The following is a 16,326-nucleotide window of genomic DNA, read 5'->3' on the forward strand; positions in this document are numbered from 1 at the left end:
GCATCTAGCCTTGATGATCGAAAGTCCACAAGCGGGTTCTGCTTATTTCTTGGTGGCAATCTCATTAACTGGAGTTCTAGGAAACAAAAGGCAGTAGCTCGATCCAGCACAGAATATGAATATCGAGCACTGGCTTCTACTGCAACAGAAATAGTTTGGATCAACTCTCTGCTTGGTGAACTTGGTGTAAAACTTCAAAAGACTCCACCAGTGTTATGGTGCGACAATCAAAGTGCACAAGCTCTTGCCTTAAATCCGGTTTTCCACACCAGAACAAAACATATCGAGTTAGATGTGCACTATATTCGAGAACAAATTGCAGAAAACAGGATCGAAATTTGCTACATCCCTACTCAGGAACAGACTGCTGACCTCTTTACAAAACCTTTGTCTTCACCTAGGTTCCAATATCTATGTAACAAGCTCAATTTGGTTACAACCAAACATAGCTTGAGGGGGGTATTAGGCCAGACAGTTAGAGTTAGTTTAGTCTGTTATGTACTGTTACTTTACGTTAGTTATTTCGGTTGGGATGTTAGTTGTACAGCTGTAGTTTGTTACAGCTTTCTATTATTTGTACCTGTACTCATTCATTATATATATTGAATAAGATACTTGAGCCTCTGATCAATTCAAGCTCACTTTTCATCTCATCTTCTTCTCAAGTGTAATGAAGAAAGTATGCAACCATTATGGTTGGTGTTCCAGGTATCTCAATATGCTAATTTTGAGATTGATCAAATCCAAGCAATGCTTGAACTTGTTGACTGTTAAGACCTTAGTCCCAACACCGACCAGATTATCTTTTGATCTGACCTTCTCTAATTCAGCCAACCCTTCTTCGATCTTTTTTCTAATCCAGTAGAGTCTTATAGCTATTTGTTTGCTCTTTTCATGATAAATTGAGCTCTTACAAAGATGGATAGATGACTGACTATCTGAGCACACAACCACTCCTCCTTTTAGTTGTTTCAATTCGTACAAAATCCCTTGAAGCCATAAAGCTTCTTTGAATGCTTCCATGGTAGCCATAAATTCTGCTTCCGTGGTGGAAAGAGCAACCATAGACTTTAGTTGGGTCTTGTAGCATATACAGTCCCAGCTTTTTGAATCAGATCAGATCAAACTGAAAAACAAGGCTAATTAAGATTTTTTCCCCCTAAACTTTGACATGTACCAAATCATGCCCCCTGAACTTTTAAGGTCATTAAAAATGTCCCCTGAACTATTGAGATTGTTGGATTTAAGGACTTTTATCTAATTTCATTCAATTTTACTATTTCAGTGATTGTTTATATACTAAACCATGCTTCCCAAACTTTGATGTCTACCAAATCATGCCCCTTGAACTTTGACATGTATTAAATCATGGCCTCTAGACTTTCATCCATGTTATACTTTTTTACTAAAATTGGAAAAAAGTCTTTAAATCCAACAATCTCAATAGTTCAGGGGGCATTTTTAACGACCTTAAAAGTTCAGGGGGCATGATTTGGTACATGTCAAAGTTCAGGGGGCAAAAATCATAATTAGCCTAAAAACAATGACAAAATCAACAAAACCACAACTAAGAATCAGAGATAAAATAAGGTAGAATAGAGTAATTAAAATCAGAAACGATTAAAGCAAGAAAATAGTAAAAATAACACCAAGATATATACTAATTGAAGTCCTATAGATTGATGTGATCTATGTCTCTACTCCAGTTTTAGAGCACCACTAAAATATATTTATTGATTGAGCAAGAATAAGGGTACATTACAGTTGAGATCAATTCTCTGTTAGGATTCTCTCAAAGTATTTATCTCTCACACTCTTACCCAAGAAGCTTCTTCATACAAATCCAAAAACTCAATCTCTCTCTTTTCTCTGTACCTATCTCTCTCTCTAATTCTCAATCTCACTCTTGACCTTTGCTCTCAAAATCATCTCCCGTGTTGTATTTCTAAAGACGAGGATGGTGGTATTTATAGATTTAAGAAATGAATCCCAAAGTCGGTGATTGCAACAACTAAGTTGTTAAGTCAGCTACGACTTAACAGACTTAACAAACTCCTTGTACAAGATATCCATCCAGCTTTGGTGTGAGCTCTCTGGATGTAAAGCATGCTTCCTAGACAGATGTCCCAAACAGATGAAGCGTGTTCATGGGAGGATTTTCCGGATAGATTCAAAGCCAGCTGAAGCACTTATCCGGAACCCTCTTCCTTGAGGGAACAACTAGCCTTATGGAAATCCTTTCCGAAAGATAATTAGCTTCCCTAAAGACTAATTCCGGAGTAGACAAGCTAAACTTCTAAAACTCCTTTATGGTCGACTTCTTACTTACCACGACTCCTTCTAAAAATATTTTTATTTGGAGGAACTATATACCACAACTAATATAGTATTATTCTGCAAAACTTTTTTTAAAAAACTTTTTTTTTATGTTATTTATTATTATTATTTTTTGCTATCACATGAAATACTATTTTTTTTTTATTTTTTTCATTATGATCTTTATTTATTACTAATAAAATATAAATATATATTTTTTAAGGGTAAATACTATTTTGGATCATGTGTTTCGCAAAAATTACAAATTGGACCATCTATTTTGTAAAATGGCAAAATGGACTTTGTATTTTCTAAAATTGTACAAATAGGACCCTGAACTGATTTTTTGTTAAAATAAAACTTAATAATAATCTGATCTAGACATGTTATGATAAAACTGGTTACATTTTTTATATCTGTTCGTGTTAGAGATTGTCTTAAAGTTGGTTATATTAAAAAATAAAATTGTTGAAAATTGAGCTCAGGGTCCTATTTTTACCATTTTAGAAAATATAGAGCCTATTTTTTCATTTAACAAAACAAATGGTCCAATTGGTAACTTTTGCAAACCACAGGATCCAAAATGGTATTTACCTATTTTTTAATATACTTTTAATAAATATTAAACAAACATTAAAAAAAAAATTTACATCAATTTTTACTATTTTATTTTTATATTGGAACAATGTTAAAGATTAACTTTTGTAGCAAATATAGAAACATAATATTTACATCTTCTAGTCGACAAGGGGAAAAATACATTTACAAATTTAATATTATAATACGATATTTACTACTACTGATGTTGATTTCTAAATCGGATGATTTAGTACTTTGAAAAAAACAAAAAGAAAATTGGATGATTCAGTTACCATTTTCTTCTTTTTCAAAATTACTTTGCTAATAATTATATATATTTTTTTGAAAGCTGTTAATAATTATATATTAATAGCATGTTTATTATAATTAAAATTAATATTTATAATATATTATTTACTAAAATTATTTAGAAATATTTCAAAAAAAATTATTTAAAAATTAAATAATAATTATTTAACTTGTTACTTTATAAAAAAACGTAATGAGAATATTTAAATTAATTAAATTCTCTTTTTGAGTTAATTATGTGGGAGTTATTTTGTAAAATTATATTTTAAAGAAAAAATTATTTTTATATATTTAATATTAAAAAATAATAAAAATTATTACCTTTAATGATATTCTTAAAATAATTAGTGGAGGAAGTATTCTTTTATCTCTTATTTAAACAAATTTTCACTTTTTTAATTTTTATAAAGTAATAAAATGTAGAAGAATAACTATCGGGTGATTCTACAATGTACCCCTTGAAAGAGATGTATTGATGCACCCATGACGTGTTTCGGTATTCAGAAGAATTTTTTAGTCTAATTTTTTTTTCATATTCATGTACGTTATAGCTATATAAGATAACCTACAAAATTTTGTAAAATTCAGAATAATTTACAATATAGAAAATAATATTCAAACAGTCTATTTTACACGCGTATAAAATAAAATAGTCACGCGTGCAATACACTATTTGAACATATTTTTCGGCGTGTTAAATTTTTCCAAATTTCTTAAAATTTTACAGGATATCTTAAATAACTATAACGTACATGACCATGAGAAAAATTTTGACTAAAATATTATTTCGGGTGCTAAAACAGATAAGGGTGCATCAATATATCTATTTTAAGAGTGCATTGTAGAATTTCCCATAACTATTTTACCATTATTTTTTATTATTTATTAGTAAAAATGTGAGAATCAATCCATAGACTCTTGATAAAATGCAATGTTTAGTTTACAAGGAAACTTACTCTTTTAGAGGTATTTTAGTGCAACTCGTGTGGAATCTTCACATGTTAACATCATTTTACTCCAATAACTTTTCCTTTTCATTTTAACTATTTTTTTAATTTGTAATTCTTTGTTGACTATAATTATATTATTATAAATTAGTTATTAATGTTTTTTTGTAGCATAAATTAGCTATTAATGTTAATAATATAAAATAGGAAATTTTATAAGCAGACTATTTTTATTAAGTGTCATATATGGTGTGATATTTATTTACTGGAGTTGCACAAAAACTTAATAGATTCTACAACGATTGAATATGGTAGAAATAAATAATATTTATAGTTCTTGAAAACAATTTCCATAAAACAAGAGGTTGTGATTAGTTAAACATTGAGATAGATTATGGTGGTTTGAAAACAAATGCAGTTTAGTGCTCTTTCCCCCCCACCCCCAAAAAAAAATAGAAAAAAAAAAAGAGAATTACACTTGCTCAAGTCAGTACTTTTTTATGATCTTTCAAAAGTGTTACTTAGAAAACACATCTCTAATCTGAATTACTATATTTTTGTCAAGATTGAATTTGCAATCTTTAAACATTTGTAGCAGTGAGTAACCTATCTGGATTACAGTTTGAATGCTCTAATTAATCATAGCTCAAAATATACACACAAAAAAGAAAAGGTTCACAAACTAGAAAGGACAACAAATCCATCCAAGTATGAGATGAAAGCCAGTAGTATAGTGTTGATTTCAGTCTTTTTTGTTCATATTTTAGTTTTGGAAACTGAATGACACTCTTTCCTATGCACAATTAACTATTCAACTCACACTCAGATCTGCAACCTCATCAACAACACAGAGTTTTTAAGACCCTCTTCATATCTCTCTCTCTCTCTCTCACTCACTCACTCACTCAGTATAAGTACTCAAGTACTCTTTCTGTGTTCTCCTGCAAATATCTGCCATGACAGTCTCTTCCTTGGATTGATAAAACGACACTAAAATTATTCGTCCTTTTTTAACAATTCAACTATTTGAAGAGGAAGAAGAAGAAGAAGAAGGGGTTGTTTGGTTTCTTCTCATCTGTAGGCTTGGAGTTCCTCCTTCTGAGATGCTATGCAATGAGGGTTGCCATGTTCTTGGCTTGCTGGCAATAGCAGAGGCTGTTCCTGATGATGCTGATCTTGGTCGGTGTCTCTCATGTTTTATTACCTGAAAACACAGATTCAGACCTTGGTATTGTTTCTTTTCATATTCATGAATGAATGAAAATAGTAGTAAGTAAAGGAATATCTGACTTAATCAATCATATTATTGATTCTTTTTATTCATCATTTACTAATATATTAGCCCAACTTGAGATAGCTGGAGCATTCATTATTAATTTTTTAGTATCTTTTTTTTAATTTATTATCAAGCCGTTACTATAGGAAGGAGGACTAATAATTATTATCCCTGATATTATGCTGATTCATTAATAATTAAATTTAGACCCCAAAATAAAAGTTTCTTGTTTATTGTGTAAACCTTCTTAAAATTAGTCAGAAACTTAATTATGGCAAATAAATGCAGGAGTTTAATTTCAAGTAAAGCACACAAGATGGGGTTAATGAAGAACTAAAATAAACTAATCTGTGCTTAAACAAACACCATAAGGCATTAATCTAGAGAAATTAAGATAATGGTTTTTTTTCTTTTTATGAAAACTCACCTGATTGTTCTTCTCCATTGGCACTGAACCTGGTTTTTCTCTACCAACAATCTCTACTCTCATATCTCCATCTGACTGGCTTAAGTTTCTCTTCAACTTCGCTTGTTTCTTTGCCCATAATCCTTTCATAACCTCTGCACCAAACGAAATAACAAATTATAACCCAAACCCACCAACTGAACCAAAAGAAAAAAAATAAATAAACACAACATTATAGTAAAATAATAAAAAAAAAAAAAACAAACCTTGAGTTGTGATGAGTCTATAAACTTGACCAAGAGCAAGAGTATCAGTTGGCCTGAGAAGTTTAATGCGTGTCAACCTGACAGAGCCGTTACCGCCGGTCCCGGTTCCGGCGCCGGTGGTGGTTGTGGTGGTACTAGTAGTAGTATTCTTGTCAGTTGTTGGTTTTGTGGGACACAAAGTGGTGGAGATGAGTAGAGCAACATAGTGACCTGGGTTAGTTTTCATTATCTCACTAGCACTAACAGGACAGTACAATTTCTCTACTTTCCCATTTGGGTGTTGTATCACTAGTGTTGCTGCATCAATGGCTTGACAATTTCCCATCTTTCTCTCTCTAAAACCAGAAAAAAAAGTTGAAGAGGATAGAAGAAGGTTATAAGGCAGAGGAGGAAGGTGTTGAGGTAATGAAATAAGCTCTTTATAGCTCACACACTGCTCATTTACTCACACACATTTCTTTCTACTACTGACCAAATTCTCAATCTTATATTCATGAAGGATATTTTGGTAATTTAGGGGTTGACATGTGAGGACATTATTGTCCAGTGGAAAGTGATGACGTGGTGAGATGTAATTGGTGGAAGTTTTATTGTTGTACAAAACGGGTCAGATACGTTACATACTTTTGGTCTACCTTAAGTCATCCACCGCCCGTTAAATGCTCATCCATAGCGTGCTCTCTCTCTCTCTCTGCCTTTATCGCCTGTGGTCGCCACGTCATCATTTCTAATCTTAAAACTCGTGTTACATGATTACGTGGCTCAACTACTAAATACTATTTCTTGAAAAAAAAAAACTACTAAATACTAATCTCTCACCCCACGCTGTCAAACTTCTATTTCACGAGTTTAGCAGCTTGTTTTATCTCAAAAAAAAAAACCTTCTATTTCACGCTCCTCCTTTCCTTGTGTCCACGCGCCATAAATGAGTATACTTTTATTTTTAAAATTTTTATGGTTTTTTTTATTATTATTTTTTTATAACAAAATTTTGGTTTTTGTATTTTTTAGAATTTTACAATTAATATCGTGATTACTAAAATGTGTTAAAATAATTTTGAGAAATTTTACAATGCACCCCTTTAAAATGATACATTGATGCATCCTTGTCTGTTTTAGCACTCGAAATAATTTTTAGTCAAATTTTTTCTTATGATCATGTACGTACGTTATAATTATTTAAGACATCCTGTAAAATTTTAAGAAATTCAGAAAAGTTTAACACGCCGAAAATTACGTTCAAACAGTGTGTTGCACGCGAAACTATTTTATTTTATACGCGTGTAAAATAGACTGTTTGAACATTATTTTCTAAATTGTAAATTATTCGGAATTTCTTAAAATTTTGTAAGTTATCTTAATTAGCTATAACGTATATGAATATGAAAAAAAATTAGATAAAAAATTCTTCTGAATGTCGAAACAAGTCAAGGGTGTATAAGTACATCCCATTTTAAGGAGGTGCATTGTAGAATAACCCAATAATTTATTATGTGTTTGTTTCATATTGCTCATATGTAAATAATTTATCTTATTTATATTATATTTAGGGTAAATAGTGGCATAAGTACCCAAAGTTTTGGGTCTGTAAGCGGCATAATACCAATGATTTTTTTAAGCGGCATAAGTACAAAATATTTATAAAACTATAATTGTCTTAAACAGGATACATATAAGACCCAAATTCTAGATTATTTGGTCTGGAAGAAAGTATGTAGTATCATTTACTTCTAAATCTTTTTTTAATAAATTTAAAACGGAGTCTGTACTGACGAAAATAGAGAAAAATTACAGTTTTACAAACATTGGGTACTTATGCCACTAAAAAAAATTATTGGGTTTATACCACTTATAAACTCAAAAGTTTGGGTACTTATGCCGCTATATACCCTTATACTTAATAGTTACTATGTCTTAAGTTTTGATTATTGGATAAATGTCATTTTTGATATTATTTATATATAAAAAAGGGAAAATTTTAGTATTATACCTATAATATAATCAATTAACAGAAATAACCTTAATTAAAAAAATGAACCCTAATAACGTGACACGTAGGCTTCTCCTACCTGAATTGAAAAAAAAAAATAACGCAAACAAAAAAAACACGATCGACCATACGCGCCAAAAAATTAACAAAAAATGGAATATGAATCTTACAACCAGTGCGTGAAATACAAACGCACATACAAGAACATATAAATTCACGATTTGTTAGTTTTCAAATCAATTTGAATCATTTTTACCAAAAAAAAAAAAAAACCATTAACGACCAAAAAAAGCTTGGAATACAACCTGAAATTCAATAATCAACAAATCGAAATCAAAAAACGATTTCGAATCTGTCTACGACTTCGATTCTGTGTTACTGTGAGTAAAAAACATAGAAAATTCTTATTAGATCCTGAAAACAGAAAACACCATTGACGAAGAAAAAAGCTTCGGCAACAATCTCCAGTATTTCAATCGAAAAGCAACAATCGAAGTTGTTTCTCAACAACATAAAACGATCCTCAACACAACACAGATTGCAGAGATGTTGTGGCCAAAAAATAAAACAATGGAGAAAAATCGTTACTGCGAGAAAAACTTGTTGGTATGCTCGTTCTTCGCGCAACCAAAAATAATCATCGAACAGAAAAAGGTAATCTATATCTTTGTTGTAATATTACATTGTTAAGAAATATCATTACAAATAACATGATCATAAATTTTCCTATTCACAGTGCAATTTCTTCATGTTTATGCTAAATGCAATTCATCGATTTTTTTTTTCCAAACAAAAACATAATTACTGTGCAAAAAAATATCAACATTAATTTTCACAAATACTTAAAATTTCATTAAAAAAAAATAATAAATAAACTAATATGTATATGATAACACACAGGAACCAATGGACCCCATGACAATCATCCTTTTCTACAATGGAACATGGGTAGACAAAACAACATACAATGATTATGAAGTGGCAGGTATACTAATCCCAATAAAATGTTCCTATAATGTTCTTGCACAGGAGATCTATGAAACCTTATCAATAGACAGAAACAAGTATGGAATTACAGTGAAATTTCAAATTAAAGAAGGGATACCACCTATAACCATCAAAGATGACAATGGCTGCAAGTTCTACCATCAAATAAGGAAGAAAAATGATGATGAAACAAGATACCCTTTGATGGTAAACACATTTGAATCATCAGCATCACCTGAATGTCTTGCCAGCAACAATTATTTAGAAATTGGAGAAACAAGTATGCAGTGTACTGAACAGTTACCAACAAGAACAGAATATGCACAATTGGTAGCAGATTATGCTTATGATCATGCACAACAAGCACTGCAAACAAGTTCAGAGATAAACCATGTAATTACAAATCCTCAAATTGACAGAATACATGTTGGCCAAGTCTTTTCAAACAAGCAAACACTGAAGAATGCAATCAGCCTATACTCAATTAGACAAAACCGGCCATTCAAGGTGAAGAGATCATCAACTCTTGACTATAAAATCTTTTGTGTTGATGAAAATTGCAAGTGGAGTTTCCTAGCTTCAAAACATGGAAAAACGAAATGTTCAAAGTTAGGAAGATAAAATATGACCATACATGTTCGTTAGATATCACCTCCGGAAACCATCCTCAAGCCACAAGCAACCTAGTTGGGCATGTGATAAAAAACAAATTTGTCAACCCAAAAAGAAACTACACTCCAAATGAAATTGTAGACGACATTGCAGATGACTATAGTGTCTCGATATCCTACCAAAAAGCACGGAGAGCAAGAGAAAAAGCTATGGTGGATGCTAGACGCTGCCCACAAGAATCGTATGGCGAAATACCATCCATATTATACATGATGCAAATATCCAATCCAGGTATTCTTTTTATACTCTTGCATATTGTAAATCAAAAAACTTAATAGTATACTAATATAGAAAAAAAAATTAATAATTTAACATAAAACATCAAAATATATTCAAAACAGTATACAAAAATATTCAATAATAAAATAAACTAAAAAGTTACTTATGTAACAGGGACAATCACGAGATCTTGTTGCGATGAAGATGGTAAATTCAAGTATCTATACTTCGCTATAGGAGCTTCAATCAAAGGTTGGCAACATTGCACCCCAATAATAGTCACGGATGGTACATTCTTGACAAACCAATATGGAGGTACTCTATTGACCGCAAATGCACAAAATGCAAATCGGCATATATTTCCACTTGCATTCGCAATAGTGGATTCTGAAAATGACAACTCCTGGAATTGGTTCATGCAAAAAATAAAAGAAACATATGGAGAAAGAGAAGGACAATGCATAATCTCGGATAGGCATGAGAGTATATACAAAGCAACAAAGTCAAACTTCCCACTCCTAATGCATGGGGTATGTTGCTATCACTTGCTCAAAAATCTAAAAATGAAATTCAAAAAAGGAGGAGATGAGCTCAAACATGCATTTGATGGAGCTTCGAAAGCTTACACTATAGAAGAATTTGAGAAATGCATGCAAGATTTGGACAACATTGACTTAAGAATAAGAGATTTCTTGGCCAATGAAGTTGGATATGATAAATGGACAAGGCTATACAGCATGAATAAAAGATACAAAACAATGACATCAAACATAGCAGAGTCAGTGAATGCAGCTCTCAAATCAGTAAGAGAATTACCAGTTGCAACCTTACTAGAATGTCTACACTCTTTGGTACAAAGATGGTATTGGGAAAACAAAAATAGAGCCTTGAAAACGGACACTACTTTGGCAAATATTCCAGAAAAGGCTCTCAAGAAACAAAGAGAAATGGGCTTAAAATACAAGGTACACTTAACATTAATTTAAATTAAATTTTATAATTTGTTTGAAAAATATAAAAAAAAACATTAACAGTAAACCAAATAATTTCTGAAAAAAATATAATAACAAAAACACGTATAAATTCTTCATGCGAGTTGAGACGATTAACCTTCTTGTATACAAAGTGCACGATTATACAAGCTCCTACATAGTAAATCTGGAAAACAAAACATGCACGTGTCAGAAGTTTGACTATGACGAAATGCCTTGCTCGCATGCAATGGCTGTACTAGCCAAAAGAAACTTCTCTTGCTACAAATACTGCTCCTACTACTACACTAAAGAAGCTTTCATGTCAACATATGAGGATAGCATACTTCCATTAGGTGAAGCAACATCATGGAATATACCAGAGGATGTGAAGAATATCACAGTACATCCACCAAAATATAAAAGACCAGCTGGGAGGCCAAAGAAAGATAGATATAAAGGAGCAATGGACACAAAAACAAAAGTCAAGTGTGGGAAATGCAACCAAAAAGGACATAATCGACGGTCTTGCAAAAATGAAGCAATTCTAAATCCACTGAAGAGAAGAAAGTTACTTTAGAAACAAACTATACAACAAAAAAATGTCTTTCAGATTTCTTATTTTTACAAATATAAGACAAAATAAAGGAACACTAAGAACTTCTGATTTTTCATTTTAAATACCTTCATATAAATAAATAAAGATGAACACAAATGTGCTTACTGTTTTACGAAAATTAACAAAATAAACATAACAAATATATTTTGTAAATAAAATGATTTCAAAAATATAAAAGAAAAAACCAATAATTTGAAAATTGATTTATAATTTACAAAACTATTTTAAAAATATCTTCTTAATTAACATTTTCATAAACAATTTAGTTGTTAATTTGATAGTAAAAAAAAATGTAATCAATATTATTTAACTTAATTTCTTAAACATAATAAATTGAAAAAATAAACAAAAATACCTCTATGATTTGAAAGTGTGTACCTCTTTTCCAAAAAATATAAATAAAAAACAGAAGATATATGCAACGGTTTACAAAACCTGAAAAAAGAAAAATACCAACTTAATCAGACCAAACTCAAAAACGAATACAACAAACAAAAAAAATACATACTACCATTAACAAAAAACCAAACTGATAAAATTCCATAATAATCTTACATTATATTACACATCTAGTAAAAAAAAAAAACTTCAAACTTAACTCCAAAAGCAACCTGCATTAATATCATATTAAAGGTACTGAAAAATAGTTCCAATATCCATACATACGTTTGACAAAATGACCAAGCAAAAAGAAGGTTAATATGTTTAACGTTCATAACTACCCAAACTAGTCAATAATAACCCGTACAAAAGTATCAAAACAACAAGAAACAAAAGTGTTTCCAACTACATTAAACAACTACTTCTTTTTCTTTCCATCCTTTTCCATCCTCCCAGGATACTCTGAAGGTGATTCATAACCACTCACTTCCTTCTTCTTAGCATGAACAAAGAGCTCAACACACAGCTTCTTTCGAACAAAAGGAATGTCCAACTCCTTCGGAATCTTGTCAATCAATCCATGAATAAAATACTCAGCGTACTTTATAACAAAAACACCACAGTCACTGTGACAAATCAAAAACAAACAGTTAGATACAAAAAAGAAACAGAAACGAATATAATCAAATAAGAACATAAAAACAAAAAAATAACAAAAAAAAAAAAAGATTACCACTTGCTCTTGTTGAGGCAAATCTTGAACGATAACAATTTCCAAAGGGTGCATCTCACTCTTTCCTTGAAAAAATCCTGTGCTCTTATCAATATCTTTCCTTTGATCATAAAAATTTACATGTGACAACAAAATAGGCAACATGACAGCAAAAGCACGAACCAATTTTTCTGAGTTCTTGTACCTCCCAAATCTCATAGAATTGCACACTTTAAGACATCTCAAACGTATGTCAAAAATGCACATAATCCAGTGAGCCAAATCAATCAGATTAATAGGCATTAAGACATTATCTAATTCAATCCATTTTCTACTGCAATACATACCAAAACCAGCTACGTATGCAGAAGCTTTTCTTGTCCTTCTTAACATTCAATGTCACAATCATTCTTAACAAACTCATTATACATCTCAAAAATCGGGCGGCAAAGAAACAATCAGTGGTATTAACAAAAGAGTTTACACTCTCATTGTACTTTATCTCCTTTCTCAAGTAGTAAAAACAAACATCCAAATGCAGCATTAGAAAAAAAAAGCCAAAATAAATTCATAAAAAATCAAATATAATGTAAAAACCCATTTAAAATCAAACATAAAAATAAAAAATAAATGGACTAACCGAGCATGACAAATTTCTTCCAGGAGTCAGCAAATCATAAAACCACATCTTATCATCAATCTTCATAATTGCAAAATCCAACGGGACTTTCAATTTCCTATCACGTTCTTTAAACTTTTTAATCTTGTTCCTATCATTGAAACCGACCTTAAACCACTGCTCAAAAAGTTTAGACTGAAGATCATCAATACGGTCAAGTGCAACTGAAGAAAAAGCAAGCAACTTAGATTGTTCTCCCTTTGGTTTACTACTACTCCCAATAGAACCAAAATCAGATGTAAATGGACTCCTCAATGCAGATCCAATATTGGGAACCCTCTTTGCAAACTCATAAGAATTAGCTTCTAAATTCTTTTCCTAGAAACAAAATCAAACAGATTAATACATAAACAATAATAAACAAACCAATATACAAACAAAAAAAGAAACACTTTGACAAACTGTTAATTCCATTAACATTATACGTACCTTTTTCAGGCTTCCTTCAATGGTTTCAATTTTTTCATTAATGATCTCCATGGCTGACAAAGTAATACTATCTTCTGTACCTTGACTATCAAACAAGTTAGGAGACCCAATGACACCAGCCACAACAACATCAATTGCAGATGAATCAACCATATTTTTTCTTGCTTCACCACCAACATCATCCTTGGTATCTGATCCACCTTTTTTAGATTTGTCATCACCCTCATTAATTCCCTTTATAACTTCCTTGACAATAGAAGAAACAGCATCACCACCCATACCCTAAAAAATGAAATTAACATATAATGAGAAAAAAAAAAAAAAAATATAAAGATGAAAAAAAATAAATTAAGGAAATAAAAAATAAAATATACAAAGTGGTTACCTGGTCATCACCATCATCTTCATCATCTTTTGATTTCTTATTTAAATCTTTAAACTTAGCATGATCATCTTCATCTTGTTTTTTCCTCTTCTCTTTATCAGCATTAGCATCGGGCTGAGATGAAAGAAAACCCATTATATCAAAACTTGGAACATCATCATTATCACCCTACAAAACATACATAAAACTTATTGTGAAGCATAAACTTAAATAAAAATATAAAAATATTTACATAAAATAACAACAAAATTGTAAACAAAGTCAAAACTTATAGAAAACACACAAAAAATACGTAAACAGTAAAACACATTACCTGTAAACAGTAATACTGTAAACAGTTACATGTAAACAAATTTTTATATAAAAACACAAAATCAAATAGAAAATAAAAACATTACCAGTAAAGCAGTGTGTCCTTCTTTAACCAAACCACCATCTCCAACATTTTGTAAACCTTCACCCTAATTAAACATATTGAAAATAATAATGATATAAATAAAAATAATTAAACATAACAAATAATAAATCATATTAATTAGTCTTTTAATAAATCATATCCATATACAAAATAATTTCTTTTAACAATAAAATACAAAACTGTAAACAACAAAATATTTATAAAGGAAACATGAACAAAACCTCTACAACAGTGTCTCCCTCATTAACCAACACACCACCACTTTCAGCAAGATTTAAAACAGGATCCTGTTACAAACAAATAATTAAAAAGAATATGAGAAAAACTAAGTAATCATAAAAAAGATAAAACTACTTAATATTGCAAAAAAAAAAAATAAAGCTCATTAAAATAAAAAACTATTTACAAACATACAATAGAATAATCTTTAACATTTTCAGTAACCAAATCTACATCATCAACCTCTTTCATAACTAGATCCTGAAAAAACAAACAAACACATCAATTATAAAAATAAGAACTTTAAAACTATAAAATAAAAATAAACAAGTAAAAAAAAATAAATAATCATATTTACATCCTTCACTGCCAAATCAACATTAACACCATCTTTCAAACCAGATTCCTGCATTAAAACAAATATTAATAAACATAAAAACGAATAATAGTAAGACAACTAAACAATTAACAAATGGATAAACACTCACATCATCACTATCACCACCACTATCATCACGGATATCCACGACACTCTGAGAAGCTTTTAAATCATCAAACTTTTCTTTCAAGTCATTAAATTTCAAATCCAAGTAAAATTGCAAACTTTCATCAATCTTAGAATCTATGTGGGAAATCATATTGAGTTCCAACTCCTTGAATCTACACTTAATATCTGATGTAAAACCCTCGAAAAGACCCATCAAAATGTAATTGCTTTTGAATTACTTTTTTAACGTCCCTCCTTAACTCATTTAAAATAGAAGATTGTAAACCAATCGCACCAACTCGATCAACATCAACATCTGAATCTTCCTTCTCAATAAACTCAAGACCAGATAGATTAAGCATTGATCTCTCTTCATCTGTAGGAAATATATATTCACCTTTCAGCTATCACGAAACAAAACAGAAAAAAAATAAACACAATTAGTAACCAATAAACTTCAAAAAATAAAAAAAAATGTAAACTACATAATATCAAAAAAATAAATAAAAATGTACCTTAGGAGATGAAAAAACTTTCCTCTCAACAGCACTATTATTAGGAAGACCCACATTCAACCATCTACAAATCCTATATTCTGGATCACTATCATATTCACAAAAACCAGCCTTCTGACAAAGAGGAATAGTTTCGTAAATCCAAACAAGAAATGCATAAGGAAAACAAGGCAACTTGTAAGTCCTCGAAGATTCTTTATCAGCAGCCTTTGCTTTCCCTTTACGCTTATCAATATGCTTGGAACCAATATCTTTCCCTGTTTTTTTCTTTGGTACACCCCTCAAACCAATCCTCAAGTTGTGTAAAGTTTTCTTAAAAACTAATTTTCCCCAAGGAAAACTCTCATAATCACCAATCCCAACAATATTGAGTATTTCATTAGGAACCTTCTTGGAATTAGGGCTTGTGAACAAGCAATTAGAAACGAAATACAACACCGCCATCTTAACAGCGTATTCGTCCAACTTAAAATCACTATACCTAAACCTCTCCTCCACAGCACTGACTGTTACTTGTTGATCACTAAAATACTTATCCACAAAT

General features: G+C 30.7%; 3 protein-coding genes across 4 annotated transcripts; 1 reads left to right on the top strand and 2 right to left on the bottom strand.

Annotated features, from left to right (window-relative positions):
- Positions 1–4,862: 4,862 nt before the first annotated feature.
- On the bottom strand, positions 4,863–6,559 carry LOC115710218 (uncharacterized). Its single transcript, XM_030638563.2, has 3 exons — positions 6,100–6,559; positions 5,855–5,988; positions 4,863–5,355 (listed from the first exon to the last, which is right to left on the bottom strand). The coding sequence occupies exons 1-3, from the start codon at positions 6,422–6,424 to the stop codon at positions 5,170–5,172; spliced, it is 645 nt and encodes a 214-aa protein (XP_030494423.2). The 5' UTR covers positions 6,425–6,559; the 3' UTR covers positions 4,863–5,169.
- A 2,436-nt stretch (positions 6,560–8,995) lies between these two features.
- On the top strand, positions 8,996–11,518 carry LOC115713133 (uncharacterized). The gene is made up of 4 exons (XM_061112646.1): positions 8,996–9,635; positions 9,722–9,979; positions 10,142–10,932; positions 11,153–11,518. Exons 1-4 carry the CDS (start codon positions 8,996–8,998, stop codon positions 11,516–11,518), a joined length of 2,055 nt encoding a protein of 684 aa, XP_060968629.1.
- Positions 11,519–13,106: 1,588 nt separating this feature from the next.
- Positions 13,107–15,495, bottom strand: LOC115713132 (uncharacterized). Of its 2 annotated transcripts, none has more exons than XM_061112051.1 (8): positions 15,269–15,495; positions 15,139–15,186; positions 14,976–15,041; positions 14,783–14,848; positions 14,542–14,604; positions 14,144–14,257; positions 13,759–14,040; positions 13,107–13,647 (listed from the first exon to the last, which is right to left on the bottom strand). In XM_061112051.1, the coding sequence occupies exons 1-8, from the start codon at positions 15,479–15,481 to the stop codon at positions 13,258–13,260; spliced, it is 1,242 nt and encodes a 413-aa protein (XP_060968034.1). In that variant the 5' UTR covers positions 15,482–15,495; the 3' UTR covers positions 13,107–13,257. The 2 variants fall into 2 exon arrangements, with proteins under 2 accessions (XP_060968034.1, XP_060968033.1); XM_061112050.1 differs by having other exon boundaries at positions 14,144–14,311.
- Positions 15,496–16,326: the final 831 nt, after the last annotated feature.

The sequence above is a fragment of the Cannabis sativa genome, chromosome 3, assembly GCF_029168945.1.
Source record: "Cannabis sativa cultivar Pink pepper isolate KNU-18-1 chromosome 3, ASM2916894v1, whole genome shotgun sequence".
Taxonomy (NCBI): Eukaryota; Viridiplantae; Streptophyta; class Magnoliopsida; order Rosales; family Cannabaceae; genus Cannabis; species Cannabis sativa.